We start from the raw sequence: 23,616 nt of genomic DNA on the forward strand, positions 1-23,616 counted from the left end.
TAAGGTAAATATCTGTGTTTGTGGATGGCCTTAGGTGACTCCCATGAAAAGGTCATTCAACCAACAAAGAGACCATTGCCCACAGGTTGAGAAATGCTGGTTTATAGGGAGGAAGGGGAAGGGAGAAATGAAGTAATTATATTACAATCTCAAAAAATACCACTTACAAAAATCTAAAGAAATTAGGTTAATTTGGTATTTTATTTTTTCTAGCAAAAAGAAAAACATTATAGAACATATTAGAACAGTGTGCACTTCCAAGTAATTCATAGGAACTACATGCTTTCACAACTATCCAGCTTATCCATTTGTATTCTTATTTCCTACCTTACAATCTAATTTTCTCCACTATTCTTACTGACTTTTGTATATTTTTATGTTCAGCCAGGTATTTATGTGCCCAACTACTGAATTTTAAATTCAGTAACTCCTACTTTCACTTTCTCTCTCCCTTTCCTTGACTAAAATTTCCTGTATTCTCCTACGCCATGCACTTAATCCAATGAGTAGATAATAGCTTTTGTGTGTAAGACTGTATGCACATACAATAGTGACTTTAACAGTCCTAGGCTACTCTGTTATCATGAAATTTGCATATTGACCTGTTCCTGAGATGGGGATATGTACATTTCAGCCAGCAGTTTTTCAGATACCAATGACATCTATAGAGCTGATTTGATAGGTGTATTTATGTTTTTTATTGTTGTTGTGACTTTTGTCTTTTAATTTGTATGATGGAAATTCTAGTCCTTCCAATTTTCACCTACATATTCACAATGCATACTAACTTACCAAAAATGTAACTGTCTTTTCTATTTAAAAGCATAAACTATATACCTTACCAAATAAGGTGTTAGTTTTTAGATCTCCATTAAGAAAATAAATATATGTGGATATATTAAATTATTTAATTTATTTTTGATTTTTCCAATCTAGAGAGAATAATTATAGAATCAGTGAAATTTTGCAATGGGCTATGTTTCTGTTGTATTTGTTTTCATAAAGAATATATATGTTTGAAAACCCATCACTATGCATATTGACCCATAATTACTCAAGAATTTGTATGACAATAATGTCATAAGGAAATGGCTCTTTAGAAGAATGTCTGCTGTCTACTGCCTTGCTTTGGGATTTCTTTGTGATATTTCTCATACATATTGAGTAGCTTCCATTTCAATTGAAAGTCTCCAGTGGAATGCCTGCACATGTAATGTTCAAATTGCTTGAGAGCCCTTCTAGTCTTGTCCTTCTGTAAAATTATTGTAAATTCCTCAAACCCCAGATAAGCCTCATTGCTTTTTGGTGTCTATTCTTATTTTAAAACACCACTATGTATTTAGTTCAAATATTTATATTGAACTTTGACATTTAACAATAATTTTCATTACCCTTACCATGTAACACAGCTAGCTTTTTCAAAGCAAAGATCATTATTGGTTATCTTATTTATTTCTCCATTAGATAACTTCTATGCATGTGGTGTTCAATATTGCTTGTATACTAGGTTGTTTAATTAAGTATGCAGCATTCTGAGGACACCACCAAGTCAAGGCACATACTTTGTACTTTTGTTTGATTCAGCTACCAGGAACAGCTTACATATTAGACATATACAGCTGGTGAATTGGGCACATATGGGATTATTGTTTATACCACAGTAGACCAAGCCTGCAGGCTTCTATTTTGTGCCTTGGTTAAGGACAGATTGAAACATAAAATTAATTTTTAACAATAATTTGGTAGATTTTGCTTAAAAATAATGGATTCTGATACTTAAAATGGGAATCTCATAGGAAATTAGAACATGGGGTACACATTACCATGAAGTAAAAAATCCCAGCCCATAGTCAGAGTGGACTGTTTGCACAGAAATTATTCTCTGACTCATTACAGTTGATTCCCTTGCCCCACCTTGCTCACTCTGATTGATTACACAAATAGCTCTAACTGTCAGATGAATTTTACTCTCTTGAACCATCTACTCTAAAACTTTAAAAAAGCTGAATATAGAACTAAAATTCCTAATGAAAATACATTATCTAGAGTCCCCAGCAGTGATTTGTTGTTGTATTTATCCATTAGAGTTGATAGTATCTGATTTTATACTGTCTGGAAGTATAATCTTTTAATTACAAAAGGATGTTCTGTCCTTTGTACTAAGAATCACTCTAACTAATTCATCTTTGCTTTACTATAACAAAGATAGTTGAATTGTCTTTGTTTTTCTACATGCAGTTAGAAAGATTAAATTTTACTCACTGCCAGAATAGAGTTGACAAAATTTTGACATAGGTTGTGAAACATTTGATTTGGGGAAACAAATGAGAAAGTAAATTGATAAGAAAATGAAAATGTGATTTAAATTTCTTTTATCCTTGTTATTCAGAGTGCTGTGTATAACACTTTTTACTTATTAACTCATATAGATATTAGTTATTCCAAGTATGTATATTCATACTTTTTTATTTCTATAGAAATGGTATATTCTAAAACATTAAGATTATAGTACTAAAATTGACCCTGAAGGATTTAATTCTGGTATCTTCACTGTTGTGCTTTCCAATAAATACAAGGGGAATTAAATTATCTAAAGGGAGGCTTCTAGATATGTACACATGTCAGTCACTGGAAAAATCTTTCCTAATTTTTTAATGAGGAGGCTATTGTTTCACAACAAAGTATAATGTAAATTTGAAAGTTCATCCCAATTTGAACTGTTACTGTATTATGCTTCCTTCTCTCTCCCGAAAGCAATTTGGTAACATAGGATCCTGTCTGGGTAGGAATGAACCTCACCTGTGCTGTTAGCTAATTGGGGCTGTGTGTAATCTTAAAAATATGAGCCCTGGCTGGGGAGGTAACAGTGCTAAAGCACCTGCCTTTACCCCTTTCCCATGTACATGGGGACGCGTGTTCCATAGAATCCGTTCAAGCTGGCTGTGGTAACATGCATCTGTAAGCTCAGGGTTCCTGTATTGACATGGTCATTTAACAAGAAGAGATGCTAAAACCCTGTCCCAAACAATGTGAGAGGGAAGGACCAATATCCAAGCTTGTCCTGACCTCCATGTGCAAATTGTAGCATGCACATGCCACTCATGTGCTTGGAAGTGCATGTACACACACACACACACACACACACACACACACACACACACACACACACACACACACACACACACCACACAAAGAGTTTCTTTTTAAAAAAAGGATTTGAAAACCCAGTGTACTAGCTCTGACATTCTCAGACCCTTGTAATAGCTGTGTGAGGATGAATAATAAGAGGGAGGTAGGGAAACGGGGGATAGAGAGAAAATATCTAACAAGTATCTCATTCCCCCTTCTTTAATCCATCTAAGTGAACATGCTGGCACCTGAGAAAATGATCAGAGGCAATTACTCCTTGGTGACTGAATTTGTTCTCTTGGGATTAACAGATCGTCCAGAGCTGCAGCCTATCCTTTTTGTGCTCTTCCTGGTGATCTATCTGATCACCGTCGGAGGGAATCTAGGCATGATGGTGCTGATCAGGGTAGATTCACGCCTGCACACTCCTATGTATTACTTTCTTGCCAGCTTGTCCTGCCTGGATTTGTGCTATTCTACCAACGTGACTCCCAAGATGCTGGTGAACTTTTTATCCGAGAAGAAAACCATTTCTTATGCTGCTTGCTTAGTTCAGTGTTATTTTTTCATTGCTATGGTTATTACCGAATATTATATGCTAGCTGTGATGGCCTATGACAGGTACATGGCCATCTGTAACCCTTTGCTTTATAGCAGCAAGATGTCCAAAGGGGTGTGTGTGCGTCTGATTGCCGGTCCTTACATCTATGGCTTCCTTAGTGGCCTGATGGAAACCATGTGGACATACCGCTTGACCTTCTGTGGCTCCAACATCATCAACCACTTCTACTGTGCTGACCCTCCTCTCATCAGACTCTCCTGCTCGGACACTTTCATTAAGGAAACATCTATGTTTGTGGTAGCAGGATTTAACCTCTCCAATTCCCTGCTTATAATCCTCATTTCTTACCTGTTCATTCTCATTGCCATCCTGAGGATGCGTTCTGCTGAAGGTAGGCGCAAAGCCTTTTCCACCTGTGGGTCCCATCTGGTGGCAGTGACTGTGTTTTATGGGACTCTGTTTTGCATGTATGTTAGACCTCCCACAGACAAGTCAGTTGAGCAATCCAAAATCATTGCTGTGTTCTACACTTTTGTAAGCCCCATGTTGAACCCCATCATTTATAGTCTGAGGAATAAGGATGTGAAACGTGCTTTTTGGAAGCTGGTCAAAAGAAATGTGCTTTCAAAGTAAAATTACTTTACTTTTATAAATAAAAAAGTTCTGTTTATAAGAATGATGCCCAACTTTATAGCAGAAATTCAATTTTATGTACAAGATGAAAAGCTATATTCTTACAACAAAATATATAATATACAGGTTCAAAAGATAAACAGTTTACATACTATGTGAAGGTGCAATGCATGTATAAATGTGGAAGGTTTTATTCTCCTGTTTTGCATGTTTACATTCATGTCTTTCTATATTACTTTCACATTATAAAAATTATGCATTTGTTACAGTTAAACATGCAATCTTAATGTAAATGCACAAACTGAGTGAACCATTTCTGTCCTCCATCTTCATCTTCCATTCTTAATTCCCAGAACGACTATTAGTAGCTTTAAAAGCTTTTAGAAAAGGGATTTCTATACCTACAAACAAATGTGTAATTGTGTTTGTACACATAGACACAAAATGGGTAAAATACATATTGAAGGGCAGAGCTGTTACCATGCAGGAGTTCCATTCTGGCAGATTACAGGACTATCGGGAGCTGTGCTGTGACTCTTACTTGGTACCTTCAGCTTCAATCCCTGACAGTCACTTACTTCTTCCTACTTGTAAGAATCCCTTTCAAAACCAATAAAAGAAAGCAACCTCCCCCAAACAACAAAACAAATAAACAAACGAACAACAAAAGAATCACGTTCAGCAGAAACACTTCTCTGTCCAAGTAGAATCCTAGACTTCCATGTGGTTCTCTCGTTAAATATTAACTTAATTCTTTAAAGATTCGTCTGTTTATTTTATATGTGTGATGTTTTTCCTGTGTGTGTGTTGCGTGCATGTCTGAGTATCCCATGTGTGCCTGGTGCATTGGAGATCAGAAGAGGGTATCAAATCCCTAGGAACTACAGGCAGTTGTAAGCTGCCATGTCCTGTGGAAGGGCAGCAGTGCTCTTAACTGCTGTGCCATCTCTCCAGACCTAGAGAGTTTTGAAATTATAATTTAATTCCAACATTTCTTTTCTTCCTTTCCTCTTTCTATTGTAGAGGTGTTTATAGATGCACACACACATACACACAATAACATGCACAAACATACACACACACACACACACACACACACACACACACACACACACACACAAACATGCACTTGCATTGGCAGTGAAGGCTAGAAGGAACATAAAATCTCCTATATCTGGAGTTACAGTTAGTTGTTAGTCACCATGTAGGTGCTGAGAACTTACCTCAGGTTCTCTTTAAGATTAAAATGTGTTTTCAACTGGTGAACCACCTTCCCAGATCCTATATATTAAGCCTTGAATCATGCAAAGAAGGGTTTCCACAAAGCATTATGGGTACCTTGTGTCCTATGAACATTTTTTTTTTGATGGAATTAACCAGTGACATTTCACATTCCTTGAGCCAAGTATCTTTCACACCTTTCCTCATTTCTTTTTTACTAATCTATCTTTTTTAGGATGTACCAAATATTTGATATTTGTGCCACAGTGTAATTATTATCCACTGTTGTTCTGTACCATGAGTACAATGATTCATACTTTTAGAATGAAACATCTTCCTTCTTTTGTAAGTATTTTTGTGCTAAAGAAAGCAAGTTTTTATTTTATGTTGTATTTCTTGTAACTTTTCTGTTCGATTGTCTAAGCAAAGATAGCAAATGTCTACTAAGTATCTTCATTAGGTCTGCATTGCTCCTAGTGTCAAGGGGTTTGTGAGGAGTCTCAGATCATTTAGTTTTGTAACGATTGTAACCTTATAAAGAGAATAAATACAGACAATACAATTTTCTGGGAGCTATAATACAAGGCTGTCCTTGTGCTTATGCAGTGGAAGACATGTCAATTCATTCTCAGTAAATTGAAGCCAACTCCATGACTGAGACACAAACTTGTTATGCTTCACCACCAGGCATGAATTGGAGTGTCAATCTGGAACTTCATTTGTTGATTTGGATATCAATGGAAAAGAGAGAGCCACATAATGTCCTTATTCCTCTCAACAGAATTGCTTTTCAAAGTTTTCTTTATATCTGAAAGTTTATTTCTGTTCTATGATCCACATAGAATGACATTTTCAGATTATTATTTACATATTAAGCTACAAAATTATTTATGCTCCATGACATAATTTAAATATCTTTACTTTGAATGTCATATTTTTTACATTCTGAAAAACACACATATGAAAAATGATTTTTAAATATTAACTAGTTTGTTGGATTCTCCTTAAAATGTGCACACATTGCTATCTAAACATGCCTTTAACTTTGCAAACCAAGTCCCTTTATTATTCCTACTTTTTCAGATCTCAGGCTCTATGTATGCCTCTATACTTACATTATAAAGACACAAATTAAGCTTCACTAATAATGGTATATACAGCATTATAGTCTTAACATAATTTTCATGTCAGATATTTTCATGGAACTAATTGACCTGTGAAAACATTTGCACATATCCATACATGTGCATAGGAAGAAGAGAAAGACATTCATTTTAAAATTCATGACATCTATTTATTTGTGTGTGTGTGTGTGTGTGTGTGTGTGTGTGTGTGTGTGTGTGTGTGTGTGTGTTGGCAACTCGCAGGAGTTATTTCCTTCTTAACATTCCAGTTGAATCACACTCACCTGGTCATTTGCCTTCCCAAGTGATTCATATTTATCTGAATGCTATGGTCAATGTGTGTACTGCAAACTGAATTATGAAATTTCCTCATTGTTTTCTCTAGAGCCAGTAGTGGAGAGAATCATTGTGTTTCGTCACCTCTCAGACCAAATACAACTGGATTTTAACAGACCATGTTGTCATCCAGAATGTGCTGAAGAGTCTAGAGAATATCCAGGGACATATTTTATCAAAATACAGGGTTCTTTCTACTTGGTTGGCCAGAAAACTTGCTGGATGTTTAATCCTACCAAACAAATATTAAGAAGTAATGTGATCTTAATGAAGGAATCATTGGTAAAACTGAAAATGTATCTGGTTTATGTGCTTGTCACTTTTGAGCTGCCAAATAAACAGAAGTAAAAAAAGTATTATTATTACAAAACCAAATATGATGGTTAATTTTATGTCTAGATTGGGTTATCTAAGCAGGGAAAACCAACTCTAAATGTAGGTAGCACTTTTCCCTAGGCTGGGATCCAAGAATGAAATAATTGAGAAAGTAACATTCAACTTGCTGTTTCCTGTCTCTGGACACAATTAATCAAATGCCTCAAACTTCTGACACCATGCCTTGAACAGCATTGGTTGAATGTTGAAAGTATAAGCCACAATGTACTGCATTCTCTGGAATCATAAACCACAATAATTGATTTTTGTTATATTTAATAGGAATTGATCACAACAGCAAGAGTAACAGGTACAAGATCTTTAGCAGTGGGAAGAATTTCCACAGTGGTTCTCTCACTTGTGAAGCAAGAGTAACAGAAAAAAAATAATTTTTTATTTTGTGAACAAAGACAGAAAAAAATCTGAATCCTTCTAATATTGTTCTTTATTTTTGAAAATTTCATGCTTGTATACAATCATATATAATCATATTCACTTCCAATTCCTTCCACACTGTCTACCAATATACGCCCTTTTGTCTTCTCTTGTTTCTGATTAGTAGTAAGTTCAGTCAGAGATGCCTATGTGTATATGGTTGTGAGAAATCCACTGGAGCATGAGAATCCTACCATTTGCCATAACCTCCATGAAGAAATGATTCTCCACCCTCCAGCAACAATCCATTGCCATTAGCTCTTTAGTAAGTTAGGGGACCTGGAGAGCATCTGTAGCAGAATTTTACTCTGGATTGATCATCAGTAGGTCTTGTGTAGGTAACAAGGCTCCTGTGCAGTCAGAGTTTCAATAAAAATGTTATGTCCAGGAGGGAACATTTCATTTATCTGCACACTCCCCTATCTTCTGGCTTTTCATTTGTGACACTATTTCCAGGAAACCCAAAATGTCACTATGGCCCTTCAGTTGGTCAGAACTAATTTAGGTTAAGTGACTAGAAGAGCCTCAAGTCACAGTAAATTCTTCTTGTGTTTATCCCAGTTATGGGATGCGTAATTATAACAGACAGGTGACTGTCAGTTTCAATAGTAGAATAACCTAGACAATAGACCCATGGGCATGTTTGTGAGATAATTTCTAGATGGGTTTAATTGAGGCGAGGAGACTAGCATTAACTATAGGAATCATTATCTATGGGCTAGGGTCCTATCCTGAATAAAATTGAAGAAGCAAGCAGAGCACTCACATTCCTCTCTCTCTGCTTTCAGATTGGTGGCTCAATATGATTAACTACTTCCCTTTCCATACTATGAGGAAAATTTGACTCAACAGTAAGTCAAAACAAACCCTTGCTCTCTGACATTACTTTGTCAGGTAGTGATTATAGCAATAAAAAACAATGAACACAATATCTTAACAGCTGGCTAACCCCTACATTTATTATTTATGAATTTTGGATAAGAAATAAAGTTGGAATAGTTTATAAAACTAATATTCTAAATAGTTTAAAGTGTTTATCTTGAGGAGACAGCAGCTGAACTGGGTAGTGAAATATGTGTGTGAATTTTAAAGTATGAGGAATAAGGTCAAAATACATGAAAAGCAAATAAATGCATTAAGGACAACTTGATTGATCCACAAATCACACATTAGAATGAAAGGAAAGATGATTGAGACAGAATGAGATAAGAAGGGCATAGAATGTTATATGTACATATTTTCTCTTAATCTGCTTGGCATAAATGAGAAATCACAAACATTCTAATCTAAGCAGTGATGTTAGGATAATGTTCGTTGAGTCATTTTTTAGATATGAATGAGGCTAAAGAATTCTTTAAAGAGAAATGGTTTTGTTTCCAAGGAGAGCAGTAATGACTATAGGCTGTCAGCCATCATCTATCTAGCATATGAAGTCTTCTTCCTATGGTCATTTTTATTCTTTTTCAAGATCTCTACTTCTATGCTTCCACTAAGTTTTCAAAGAATTCCCACTCACTTAAGCTTAAGAGTTCCATACATTAATAGACATAGATATCTGCATGATTTTGAACTAGAATTTATCAGGGATATATGACTGTGTTTATTATTATACTTTAAAGTGAGGAACCAAGAAGAATACCTTATAACAGCGATTCTCAACTTTCCTAATGCTATGGCCCTTCAGTACAGTTCCTCATGTTGTGGTGACCTCCAATCATAAATTTATTTTCATTGCTACTTCATAACTGTGCTTTTGCTACTATTGTGAATCATAATATAAATATCTGATATGCAAATGGTCATAGGTGACCCTGTGAAAGGGTCACTTGATCCTCAAATGGGTCACAACCAACAGGTTGAAAACCACTGGCTTAGAAAAACAGAACTACTCAGTGGGGCAAAAAAAACCTTTCTTTGGTTTGTGTGTTTCATCTAGATGTAAATGTGCAATTTTTTAAAATTCATTTTAGTGGATGTTTACTTATGAAATGGGAAGAACTAACTCTGTCCTATATGCTTTCCTTTTACAGCCAGTGCATCTAACAGCTTTTGCAACAGAAAAAGAAAACATTATTTTTCTATAGCTTAGCTCCTTCATGTAAATGGTTTGAAGATGAATATAACATCTTTAATGAGTTTCCATTATTATTAGTCTTGAAAAGAGTGTTAAGTATGCTGGTTATGAAATTAAGGTGCTTTACTAGACATATTTATTAAGAACACATAACCTCTATGAAATTCAGTGACGATGAAATATATAGTATGGCTTAGGAAAACAATGAATTTAAGAAGTTTCCTCAATTAATTGAACTTGTTTCAAATTTCTCCATTTTCATTCACTTGTTCTTTCATTTTCCTAAACACTGAACAGTGTAAAATAAGCAAACAAAACCAAGGAGCTAAAATTGCCTCCGAATGGTGATTTTGAAGGGAACTTGTATCTCCTGCACTGGTGCTGGTTGGTTGATTACACAATGCCAGCTCATGCAGGACAGTGGTCATAACATCCTTACCAAGATAGAGGGAGTCCCTGAAGAGATGATTTAGTTCTTCCTAATCCCAAGATTAAAACTACCTGAGCTGTCTTCTGGGATTTATAATTGGAGGGATTGATGACTTCAGTTTTTTTCTATTTTTAATGTTGTAGGGAAAGGAAGTCTACCCTATAAATATAAGAAACATCTTTCTCACTTATTGGTCTTGAAGGCCCATTCGTTTTCCCTACTTCCATAGTTATTTACAGGTAAGTTGTTAGAAAATAGCCAAAGTGCAGCTTTATGAGTCATTTTGTTTTTCATGGAATACAAGCATTTATTCACAGAAGTAATTACAGCTAGATAATTATAAAATCATGTTTATTTCCACATATCTATGTGTATGTATAGTACCAAGGTTCAAGATCTTAGAAATGTTTGTTATGAATATTAAACAAATAGTCATAAGCCAAGCAGAAGATTGTGAATTCAAGGTCAGCCTGTATTATATATAGAGAGTATTTCTAAATAAATAAGTGCTGAAATAAAATTTATATCTATCTATCTAACTATCTACTATATATACATATGTATATATATTTATATATATATACATATGAAAGGAGAGAGAGAGAGAGAGAGAGAGAGAGAGAGAGAGAGAGAGAGAGAGAGAGAGAGAGAGAGAGGAGAAGCAAGAAACTAAAAAAACTGAAAATCCCTATAAGGGTTTTGTGTACTTTACATATTGTTAGATCATCAAATACTTTGTAAACTATGAAAATCCTCCAACAGCCTTATGAAATAAGGAAATTAGATTCTTAGAAATTTGTCAACAACTACAACAATATATATATATCACATTTGAGATTTTGGTAAAATGTTTTTAGTTCTTAAAATGATTTGAGTTTGTAAGATGAGTGCAGTACTGTGACTACTGCACATATTTAGAATAGAATGATGTTTAAAGATTTGGGCCATCTCAAAACACACTGATGAACCTTTGTAAAATCATTTCACTTTCCTAACCTCACGAACATACATGCACACATAGTGAAATAATTTAAACCTGTACATTGTATGTCTGCACATGTGGAGACATGTACATTTACACATGTTATGTTGTGTGCATATACACACTATACATTGTCAAGGTAAGTTTTCAGAATAATTGGCAAGGAGAGAGAGGAAAACTTAGTATTATAAAGATGATGGCTCTTACTATGTAGCCATTTCTTGGTTTGCAAAATACCTCAATTTGTACATAAACAAAAATATGCCAAGAGGTAAGATTAGGAACTAGGAATAGATTAGTAGCTCAGAATTCTATGGAAATGAGTATTGCAGGTTTCATAGGTCATTTCAGAGCAAAAAGAAGGTGGAGATAAGTCATAGAAAAGAAAGAGATGTAAGAGGAACCAGGGAAGACTGATGAACCTGGGTATTAATTGTTGAAGAACAGCATGTGAAGAGTCTCTGTAGGTCATGAGTAGGTGGGGATTTAAAGAACGAATGTGCCGGGCGGTGGTGGCGCACGCCTTTAATCCCAGCACTCGGGAGGCAGAGCCAGGTGGATCTCTGTGAGTTCGAGGCCAGCCTGGACTACCAAGTGAGTTCCAGGAAAGGCGCAAAGCTACACAGAGAAACCCTGTCTCGAAAAACCAAAAAAAAAAAAAAAAAAAAAAAAAAAAAAGAATGAATGTTTTCAGTTGCAACATTTATTCTTCTTGCGTCAAATAAATGCACACACACACACACACACACACACACACACGTATACATATCTTTCACTTGCTTTCCATTATTTTGTCATATTACGTGTATCTGTATTTAGGGACATTTTGTATTTCTAAATGTCATAATGCAAAGCAGGTTTCAGACAGTTTAAAAAGGTCTCCAGAGTTAGGCTTCAGGAAGATAAAAGCCAGCACACCATTTTATACCATATATTTTAGGTATAACTATGAGGGATTAAATAAATAATAACAAAAGTAATCATTTCATATTGTTTTATCTGAATTACAGTCAGTTCTATTGACATCATGAACTTCAGTCCTACAGCGCTTATACTAGTTACATAATAAGATGAATTCCTGCTGAAGCAAAGCAAAATAACAACCACTAGGAAAAATTTGAAGAATATTTCAACTTCATATAAAATTCTGAGCTAGTTACACTGTGTTGAGAATGTAGATTATCTGATTCACTTTGCCTGCCCTATTTGCTCTCTGAAGAGTCTTCCTAGGATGACTTGAAATGGAGGATGAATCAGGACCATGTTTCCATCACAACCAGAGAAAGGCAAGAAAATACCTTAGCCTATGTCATGGAGGAGTGGATTACAATTGTACACTGAGTTTTATCCTGTTAGTCAGATCTCAGTAACAAATCCAAATTGAAAATAAACAAAAACAAAGAATTAACATTTTTTTGTGTTTGCTTGTTTTATATTTTGCTTGTTTTAGTTTTGTTTCCCTTTCCCCATGAGTTATTTTTTAAGATCAGCTCTTACTTTGAGAAGCAATATGTGTATGATTATGGGGTAAAATTGAATGTTGCACCCAGAGTCTGAAATCCGAGTCTGTGATTTGAGTGATTGCTAGGCATCTGTCTGCATTCCCAACTGTAGATGATCATCCTAAACCAAGTCATTTTTATATCCCAATCTAGGTCTGATATTTGAATAATTAGCCCATATAATGTTTACTGAGTTAATTGAAAAAATACTATGAAACTTTCCAAAACCATTAATATAGGATTTACAATTAATTGTTCACTTTAAAAATATTTTCTCTAATTAGAAAATATAACATACTGACTTTTTGTACTTTATAAAGAATTAAGATTGTTTTAAGTTATCATTGGAACCTGCATACACACAGCATAAATATTTTACATGTCTTGGTCTAGAGTCAATGCTATCTATCAGGCAATGTCTTCCTGTCATTCCTACTTTGAATAAAATTACCTGGAAAATTAAATTTCATAAGTAGCAAAATTCATTTGTCTATTTACAATGAGTGGAAAAATCTTAGAACTAGAAATTGATATAAAGTTTAAAACTAAAATATAAAATGAAGAAATGCAGTTAGGTAAGAATTCTAATTTAGACTAAGAGTATTTATAGTTTAAGAGAAAAATACAAAAAAGATTACTCTATCAAATAGATTAAGACTCAGTAGCCAAGTGTTTTTTTAAAACAAATTGGAGTCTACTGAGATAGGAAAAAAAGGTGATAGAAAAAGAAAAGAAAGAAATGAAAGTGAAAGCACTCTGTAGAGCTGGGAGAGGGAGAGGTGGAAGGCAGCCACAACGAACATGGAACTGTCTTTTGCGGTAAGTGTCAGAGCAAGCCAACTTAATCAGTGAGTCAGCACAGAAGGAGAAACTATTTAAATGGTGACCCTTTATGGCATGTCTATTCTAACGTAAGGTTTCCATTTCTTCTTGCAGGCCATCATGAAAAGAAACTTCACCTCTGTGACAGAGTTCATCCTCTTGGGACTTACCAGCCAGGTGGAGCTTCAGATCCTCTTTTTTGTGGTGTTTCTGGTGGTGTATGTGGTCACAGTGGCAGGCAACCTGGGCATGATCATGCTCATCCAGGCCAATGCCAGGCTCCACACTCCCATGTACTTTTTCCTGAGCCACTTATCTTTTGTGGATATGTGCTTCTCCTCCAACGTGACTCCAAAAATGCTCCAGATTTGCCTTTCAGAGAAGAAAACTATTTCTTACCCGGCATGCTTGATCCAGTGTTACCTCTTCATTGCCTTGGTCCACGTTGAGTTCTACATCCTGGCTCTGATGGCCTTTGATAGGTACATGGCTATTTGCAGCCCTCTGCTCTACGGTAGCAAGATGTCCAGGAGTGTATGCACATCCCTTGTCACAGTGCCTTATGTGTATGGGGGACTCACTGGTCTCATGGAGACCATGTGGACTTACAACCTTGCTTTCTGTGGCCACAATAAAATCAACCACTTCTACTGTGCTGACCCACCACTGATTAAGTTGGCTTGCTCTGACACTTACCACAAAGAAACCTCCATGTTAGTTGTGGCTGGCTTCAACCTCTCTCTCTCCCTGCTCATCATTCTCACTTCCTATCTGTATATTTTTCCTGCTATCATGAGGATCAAATCAACAGAAGGGAAGCGCAAAGCTTTCTCCACCTGTGGCTCCCATCTGACAGCTGTTACCATATTCTATGCAACTCTTTTTTTCATGTACCTCAGACCAACCTCCAAAGAATCTGTGGAACAAGGCAAGAAGGTCGCTGTGTTCTATACCACTGTCATCCCCATGTTGAACCCCATGATTTACAGCCTTAGGAACAAAGATGTGAAGGAAGCAATAAGCAAAGAACTGTCAGCATTTTCAAAAAGAGCATTTTTCTGAAAAAGAACTATTTTTCTTTTGCATTCTTGGCAGTTTTCCTAGGTATTATTATTTTTTAAGTTTCAGGAAATGAGAGAGTGACAAGAAATTAGAGTGTTGCAAGACAATAGGGAGCAGGGGATTGATTGCTTAAGTTTAATTCTTTTCTAACATGCAAACATAAATTTTGATTATAAAATTTTACATAACTGTATTTGTCTCTCTTTTTGCTCAGCACTTATTTTATATTCTTTGCACTTACTGCACATAGAAGCTTTATCTGTCACCACCCTGGATTTGTGGCTACTTCTGAAAGAGGAATTACATTAGAATTCGCAAATGTCACTTTATTTTTAACACCACTCATTGGTTTCTCTCTAGTATATAATTTTTTTCCTTTGCCACGACGACTACCAATATTTACAATCTTGGCTATTTGGTCATAAGATATGGCATAGGATTCTAAGACAACACACACTAGTAATATAAGATAGTGAAGGGTACCTTTTGTTTTTAGGAGAGTTGCTGTCTGTTGAGTGTGCTTGTTTCTACAACATGAAATGATCCTTATTGATGGGCTGAGTGTCAAATACCACAGATTCCAACATATTGTGTTCTGTAAGAATTTTTCCATGCATTTATACAAATGGCTGAATTTAGTTCTACTTAATTTTAAAATTACTGGTGACTAAATATACATATAGTTTTCTAAGATAAATTTATTTATTTATTATTTTTCATGCTGGCTGCAGTTTCCCCTTCCTCCTCTCCTCTCAGGTCCTCACTCCCCCAATCTACTCCTTCCCTGTCCCTGTTTAGGAAAGGACAATTTTCTGATGAGTTTCAACAAAACATGGCATATCAAGTTGTAGTAAGCCTAAGCACCATATATATAAATGTCAAATACTCTTATAAAATGAATTTAAATGTCTGTTTCATTTCTACTTCACCCGTAATTCTTTACACAGAATAACTTATCTTTATTTCTTTGAAGAATTAGCCCATTTTAAATCATTATTTATATCTACTTATTTTTTAATATGAACTTGATTTAGTAGTATCTTTTTTTTTTTTTTTTTTTGGTTTTTCGAGACAGGGTTTCTCTGTGTAGCTTTGCACCTTTCCTGGAACTCGCTTTGGAGACCAGGCTGGCCTCAAACTCACAGAGATCCGCCTGGCTCTGCCTCCCGAGTGCTGGGATTAGTAGTATCTTTTTATTAAACTTAAGTGTTTGTATTTTTTTTTTACTAATTCCTTCACTTTTGCCCTGCAGCAATTCCTTTTTATTTTGCAATAGAATGTTTGAATATTTCTTTTAATTAAAACTAATTTTATTATGGTTATGTAATAATTATGTCTTTGAAATAATACTCTGAAACAAGCAGCAACTATATTAATTGTAACCACATTGTGGACTAAATTCATACTATGATTGTAATTTTTGAATAATTTGATCCTCGTGAATATAAAACTTATTTCTAGTTGGTTTATTTTTTGTTTTATCTTTGTAATTACTTTACCCCAAGTTTCCACTGAACTATACAATTTCTATTACAGGTTCTAACACAATGGGTAATCAGTGGTCCCACCTAAATTAATATGCTTTTTGCCAAGTTGTTAATCTGAAGAAAGTGATTTCTATCATTTGTCTAAAGAATCTCCTGTAGTGACTACTGAGAAAAGAGGAATCATTCCACAGGATGAGCCCCTAATTGGTTCGCCATTATCAAGTGATCAGCCCTGAACACACAACACTAAATGAACTCAGGAGTTGGTATTTATGTATTTATTAATGCATATATATTTATATTTATGCATATAAATATGTATAACACACGATATATAGATACATACACACACACACACACACACACACACACACACATATATATATATATATATATATACATACACATGTATATATAACAGTAATGATTAAATAAAATGGGGCCATGAATTTGGGAGTGAGTTGGGGAGGGGCTGGGAGCATTTAGGGGGAGGAAGAGAAGAAATAATATAAGTATACCTTAAATAAATGAAAATGAAATGTGAAAGAATTTCATCCTTCAATTTATATTGATGTTAATGCAATATATGACAAATTTCAATTCATCAATGAATAGAACAGAAAGAGTCATTTGCTGAGTGTGTAAATCTGATAGGTAGCCACATAAACAAACCTGGTTTGTTTAAAAAAAAAACAACTCAGATACTGACAAGAGCAACAGAGAATGTAAAGACGTTGCCATGGTGGCGTGGTAGAGAATGACCTGAAAGCCCCAAGGCTCTGGCTGATGTGCTTCTGTTAAGAGGTAGTAAAGGACTCTGGGCCATGGTGACAGTGAGATACTACGTAAACATCTGAGATGTTTGGCCGTGGTTGCTTTGGTGTCTGTATAAAATATCTGAGGTCATCAATTCATACTGTCAGAAAATTTATTCTGATTATAGATTTAGACGATGCAGTCTGTGATTGACCCAGCTGTTTTTAAGACTCTTTAAGACTGCACATCTTGGCAGAGAACATATCAGGAGGCAATGCTGCTCATCTCTCAGAGGAAACTGAAAGGTGAGAGTTGCGTCATAATATTCTTTCAAGGGCAAATGTCTGGAATTTCATTGAGCTCCCTGTATTCTCTGTCTCTTAAAGTTCTTGCCCACTCCTTGATTCCACTGTCTGGGGAATGAACCATTAAAAACACCAGATCAATGGCAATATCAGCAGGCATGTTAGCACTGAAGGGGGGAAATTTGGGGTGGTCCCACCCCTATACAAAGAACTATAGACAACTATTGATTGCTGGAAGGAGAAATAATTAGCCTTTCCCTGTAATGAACTCCCTTATTGACTGTCCAATGCAGAGTGGACACAAACAACAAAAACAGACTCAGTATTATATATTACATATATATAATATATGCATATACAACAATAATATCATGACCAAATATGTTAACAACTTGAGAGTAGGGGAGATGGGAAAGGGAGGGAGAAGCAATGTAATTCTACTTCAATTAAAAACATAATAAAATGAAAGAATATAGCTATACCCTAGCAAATGTTTCTCCATTAAAATGCCAACTGACTCTTCAGGTACTGCTTTCAAAGTGTTTGCAAGGGCTTTTCTTCCACCAGGTAAGCACGGCATGAATTATTATTTGATGAAAATGATATTTTATTCCATTAACTGTCAACATCCATTGAAGAATTAAGCTGTGTTTTAGAGAAATAAACTTAATTTTTCAAAACAAAAGAAACTCAAAGTTAACAAATCATGTGGGTGTAGAAAATGGCTCCTACTTTAGTTTTTAATTACATGTGTGCGTGTGAGTGCTTCTATGTACATGTATTTGTGCATGCTAGTTTGCACACGCTTGTGTACATGTGTATGTGGACACCAGAGGTCAGTCTCAGGTATTATTTTACAGGTGCTGTCTATCATTTTTTTCTGGGATAGGCCTTCCCACTGGACAGAATATGACACAGTGTGCTAGATTTGCTCTCCAGTGCATCTAAGGGATCCACTCATCTCTGTCTTTTACAGCTCTGAGATACAATCTCTTGCAACCTTGATTTTTAAACAATGTGGCTTTTGAGGACTGATCTCAGGTCCTCATGAATGCAAGCAAGCCCTTAACCATCTGAGGTACTGCCTCAGTCCCATTACCTTCTTTTAAAGAATCTATTTCTTATTAGAAAAAAAATGGGAAAACAGATTTCACTAATAGAAAATATACTGGATTTGCTTATTATGAAGTACTGCTTATTAAAATATATATACTGCCAAATGGTTCAATTCTGGTGTTAACACATGGGAAACTATGGCCTTTATCAGGGATGCAATGTATCCATCAAGATTCACAGAAAACATTTTAAAATAAGAAGGAGAAAAATCTGTTAGCATAGATTTAACGTTCTAATTCTACTGAGAGTTGTTCATCTCTTGAGGTTACTTTTCTGATATGCAGATAGATGATGTAATATGGAACATTTTAATTGAATCTTCTGGGTCCTTCTGTAAGTTTTACATGGCAGGCAGTTAGGTTCTTATAAATGTGCCCAAGTTACTCATTGATGCTGACAGATGCAATGATCTTGAGAACATTCATACTTCATGTACAGGTAGGTTCATCACACAGCTTATCTGCTTGCTTCCTTTTCAGCAAAACCAGTCTAAAGTGTCAGCGCTCTGGACTGCCCTTAACATTCTGAGGAACAATAGAATATTTTGCTGAGGATCTTCTGTGGAGAATGTGTACAGAGAGGAGTTGTAAAAGGACAGGGAATGGATATGATTTAAGTAACCACGTTCATGTACCCATTCACCAAAAGACAAACAGAAGTTTTAAATGGGAGGGTTGGATAAACTTCACAGACATAATGGGAGTGTGTTGTGCATGGCTCTTTCAGTCTGCTGCTCCAATCTAAGGATGAGAATCTTATCTTATGGGACAGGAATAAACTAGGCAAACCACAAGAAACCTGTCAGAGTGTTATCAAGCAGTAATTAAGAAGTATGTTTCATTTATATTGTGGTTCTTTCAAACTTGTGCTAATATTAATTTGTCTGTCTTTCTGTCACATATACATAAGTCAGAACTGAGCTTATTTACAGTAGTAACATTTGTAGGATATCAGTAACATAATGTTCAAAGTGAATGAAGTTTTTGTTCACATTACATTAAGAAGTGTCAAAAAGCCAAAAAACCCATGGATCCTTAAAATAAACCAACAAAAAAAACATGTTTTCTCTTCATGTTAATTATTTGGATTTAGTCTGGAGACAGTCTGAGACACTGGTCAGTTGTGCTCACCATTTTGTATACATCTCTGCTCTGTCAGAGATAGAATTCTGCAGGTGCCTCTAAGAGTTGGCAGCTTCAGTCATTAGCTCTGACACCTTGTACAATGATGACCTGGTTTGTTAGGGACCAGGGTGTTTCCCAGAATTCTCAAACAAGGGAATTCTCAAACTGCTAGGCACCTGTTCCTATACTATACCACAGGCCAAGAGCTGGTAAAGATGTAGGCAGGTTTCATCAAGGCATCAGTAATTTGATCTCATTTCCAGTTCAATCTAGTCATTGAACAAAAACTAAATTTTGAAGGCTCGTTGGAGCCCAAGATGTTTCATTTGTCTTGACATACTGATACACTCAGTAGTTAGATACTAGTACCCTGTTATCATCACTTTCTTTTAACTGAATTTGTTTCTGAAAATCGTTCCTTTCATATAATATACTCTGAAAACAGTTTTCCCTCCCCTACTCCTCCCAGACCCTCCCTACCTCCCCAGCCATCTAACTCTATACCTTTTCTCCCTCTTTAGCTACAAATGGCCAAAAAATCAAAGCAAACCAAAATTTTTAAACAGCAAATAAAAAAATAATAAAAAGCACAACACACACATTTTCTTTTCTTGTATTTCATGTATTGATTTGCCTTAAGTAAAAAAGGAGCAAATGAAAAAAAGTTTCTGTACACCACAAGGAAACCCATAGAATCAGCTAACCTGGGATCAGAGACTGAACCACGAACTAGAAAACGTGCATGGGACTGACGTAGGTACTTTGTACATATGTTACAGTTGTGTGGCTTGGTCTTCTTGTGGGACTCCTAACAGAGGGAGTAGGGTCTGTCTCTGACTGTGTTACTTGCTTTTGGAACCCTCTCCTCCTACTGGTGGCTTCATCCATCCTAACAGGAGAGGAGATGTCTAGTCTTTCTGCAACTTGATATGCCATGGCTGGGTGACATACATGGGAGACCTACACTTTTCTGAAATAGAAAGGAGCAAGAGTAGATGGGGGAGGAGATTGAGGGGAGGAATTGAGAGGAGTGGAGAGAGATGGGGGGGGGACTGTGATGTGCTGGGGAAAAAACTAGTTAATTAATTAATAAAAATTTTAAAAAGCTCATGTAACCATAAGAGGTTTAGCAGTAAATAAACCAGTGATATCCTACAAAGTACAAAATATTATTAAAATACTTTCAATGTACCTGAATTGAGCAGACAGACAAGATAAACAATTTTATCAGCTATAAATGTGCAGCATGGTCAATTATTTGGAGGAGGTCAAAAGGATTAATGTATATCTTCTGGTGAAATAAAGATGTATTAAAAGATTTGTCTTGATTTCTTTCTTCTATGAATTCACAGCTTAAAAATCCATCTATTAGTCCTTTATGTTTTGCTAATTACTGTCTAAACTGTACATTTTTGTTGACTTCAACCATTTGAAACATAAAAAGAAAATAATTTCTTATTTTTTCTATCTCTGTCACTCACCCATCACATAAAGTCTCATCAAAAATGGTAGGAATTGATGGAACATGAAGTACATGATGGAAGAAGGGGAGGAGAATAGATTCTAAATGAGTAGGAAAATGATTTCTCTACACAAGAAATACACCATTAATAGTTGTTACTGGTACATGGAAGGAGAACCAGTGAGTTTTCTGGAAAACATTAAAATAAACAAAGTAAGTAGTTAAATATAGCTTTAAAGTTAACATAGCTTCAAAGATAATGATATTCAATTTATATTGTTAGGAAAGATAATGTCATATGCATAAACTGAATTTAGTGAGCAATATTAGATTAAATGATGGCTTGGCAGCAGTGAAATAACCTGTGGGTAGGAAACTCAATGCAAAGTTAATAGTAGGGGGATGTAGCAGAAATGATTACTGATATACTAAGGAGAGGTGATGATTTATAAATCAGTATTGCTTAACAATGCTCAGTGTTATGCTGTTTTAAACATTTATTCTCATTACTTGTGTCTTATTTAGTCCTCCATAAGAATGTTATTTTGAGAGAAAGAAATAAACTTCTGAGGGAATGTCCCTTAATCTTATATAGTCAGAAATGGAAACTCCTTCACTACACACACCACAGATTTCTGATTTCTGTAGCTTGCTAGTACACTTTAGAAATGCCATTAATTTAAGTTATAAACACTTATTAGTGAATAATATTTAGGGTCACTCAATTCCTTTTTATCTTTCTTTTGAGTTTATAGTATGATCAAAACATTTCTCCCTTTCCTTTCCTCCCTCCAAACTCTCACATATACCAGTACCTCTCCATTTTCCTTCAAATCCATGGCCTCTTCGTTCACCAACTGTTATTACATATATGTATATTTTTGTTACTCAGAGTTCTAACTGAAATGAAAGAAGACAAAGATTGCTTAAAAATTGTTGCCTTGTTAAATTCAAAAGTATAAATTTCAGAGAAAAGATGAAACTTGGGGTGATTCTCATGGATTGGTTCATAATGGAGACATGATTGACAAATATTCAATAATGTCTTAGGGTTCTTTAAAAAATAAAGTTACTACTTAAAGACCTAGTAGAGGCTTATATTTTACTCTCATTTTGCAGTATCTTTTGATGCATTTCTAAGGTATGACTAAACTCTATATACGTCACTGAAATCATATATATATTTCATATATATGCATATTTATATATATGTAAAATGTTTGTTCTAAGCAAGTAAAGCAGAATATTGTGATTATGGTATTTTATGATCTTATAGTGTAAAAACTATAATGTATGTATGTATATATGTATGTATACATGCATTGCGCAAAATACTATGAAATATGGCATATGCAAGAGAAGAGAGATAAATAAAGGCATCAGTGCTCTCTGAAGAAAATGAGTTAGGAAAATGTTATATCAACACAAATGTCTGGATTGTCTATATTCCACATCATACTTACTGCTTTTCTTTGTTTTATCAGATAGAATGCTTCTGTCTCTGGATGAGATTTAAGAAAATGCCCAATTTCACTGATGTAACAGAATTTATCCTTCTAGGGTTGACTAGTCGTCCTGAGCTGCAGCTCCTCTTTTTTATAGTTTTCTTGATGGTCTACATTGTCACCCTGCTTGGCAACATTGGAATGATCATATTAATCAGGATCAGCCCTCAGCTCAGCAGTCCCATGTATTTTTTTCTCGGTCACCTGTCTTTTGCAGATGTGTGGTTCTCTTCTAATGTCACCCCTAAAATGTTGGAAAATCTAGTGTCGGAAGTGAAAACCATCTCCTACCCTGGGTGCATAGTGCAGTGTTTCTTCTTCATTGCCTTTGTTCATGTGGAAGTTTTCATCCTGGCAGTGATGGCATTTGACAGGTACATGGCAATTGGCAACCCTCTGCTCTATAGCAGCAGAATGTCACGAACTGTGTGTATACGACTGATCTCCTTCCCTTACATCTATGGCTTCTTTATCAGTTTAATATCTACATTGTGGACTCATGGTTTGTACTTCTGTGGGAACATTGAGATTAACCACTTCTACTGTGCAGACCCAGCTCTAATCAAGATGGCCTGTGCTGGGACCTTCATTAAAGAATACACCATGCGCACCTTAGCGGGTCTCAACTTCTCTTACTCCTTACTTGTTATTATTGTCTCTTACATATTCATCCTTATTGCTATCGTAAAGATGCGTTCTGCAGAAGGAAGGAAAAAAGCCTTCTCCACATGTGGTTCCCACTTGACAGCTGTCACCATATTTTATGGAACCCTTTTCTTCATGTATCTCCGAAGCCCAACTGAGGAGTCTGTGGAGCAGGGGAAAATGGTAGCTGTGTTTTACACCACAGTTATTCCTATGTTGAATCCCATGATCTACAGTCTTAGGAACAAAGATGTCAAAGAAGCCATGAGCAAGGTCATCACTAGAGCATTTTCAGAAAAATAGAAAATTAAACTGTACAATGATACTCAATATTCATAAGAAAACACTTTTGGATGGCGTTGAATTTATTTTTATTTTGATTAAATATAAAATTTTGTTTGTGAATTTTTAAAATAATAGTTGTTATTCTTTGATGTTGTCATACATTTATTTCATATTAAAAATAGAAAAATTGTGCAGAGCTTAGAAAAACATGCTGCAAAAGGCTTTGGGTCATGACATACTAGTT

At 35.4% G+C, this 23,616-nt stretch overlaps 3 protein-coding genes across 3 annotated transcripts; all 3 read left to right on the forward strand.

Annotated features, from left to right (window-relative positions):
- The first annotated feature begins 3,367 nt into the window (after window positions 1-3,367).
- Window positions 3,368-4,324, forward strand: LOC128101246 (olfactory receptor 1030). Its single transcript, XM_052724194.1, has one exon. It carries the CDS (start codon window positions 3,368-3,370, stop codon window positions 4,322-4,324), a length of 957 nt encoding a protein of 318 aa, XP_052580154.1.
- A 9,421-nt stretch (window positions 4,325-13,745) lies between these two features.
- On the forward strand, window positions 13,746-14,687 carry LOC128101273 (olfactory receptor 5M8). The gene has a single exon (XM_052724246.1). The coding sequence runs from the start codon at window positions 13,746-13,748 to the stop codon at window positions 14,685-14,687; it is 942 nt and encodes a 313-aa protein (XP_052580206.1).
- Window positions 14,688-22,457: 7,770 nt separating this feature from the next.
- On the forward strand, window positions 22,458-23,390 carry LOC128101274 (olfactory receptor 5M3-like). Its single transcript, XM_052724247.1, has one exon. The coding sequence runs from the start codon at window positions 22,458-22,460 to the stop codon at window positions 23,388-23,390; it is 933 nt and encodes a 310-aa protein (XP_052580207.1).
- Window positions 23,391-23,616: the final 226 nt, after the last annotated feature.

Source organism: Peromyscus californicus, unplaced genomic scaffold (genome assembly GCF_007827085.1).
Source record: "Peromyscus californicus insignis strain IS unplaced genomic scaffold, ASM782708v3 Scaffold_7__1_contigs__length_154581171, whole genome shotgun sequence".
Lineage (NCBI taxonomy): Eukaryota > Metazoa > Chordata > Mammalia > Rodentia > Cricetidae > Peromyscus > Peromyscus californicus.

Excerpts from the sequence above, each read along its gene's own strand:
- LOC128101246 (XM_052724194.1), top strand. The coding sequence starts at position 3,368 with ATGCTGGCACCTGAGAAAATGATCAGAGGCAATTACTCCTTGGTGACT.
- LOC128101274 (XM_052724247.1), top strand. The coding sequence starts at position 22,458 with ATGCCCAATTTCACTGATGTAACAGAATTTATCCTTCTAGGGTTGACT.
- LOC128101273 (XM_052724246.1), top strand. The coding sequence starts at position 13,746 with ATGAAAAGAAACTTCACCTCTGTGACAGAGTTCATCCTCTTGGGACTT.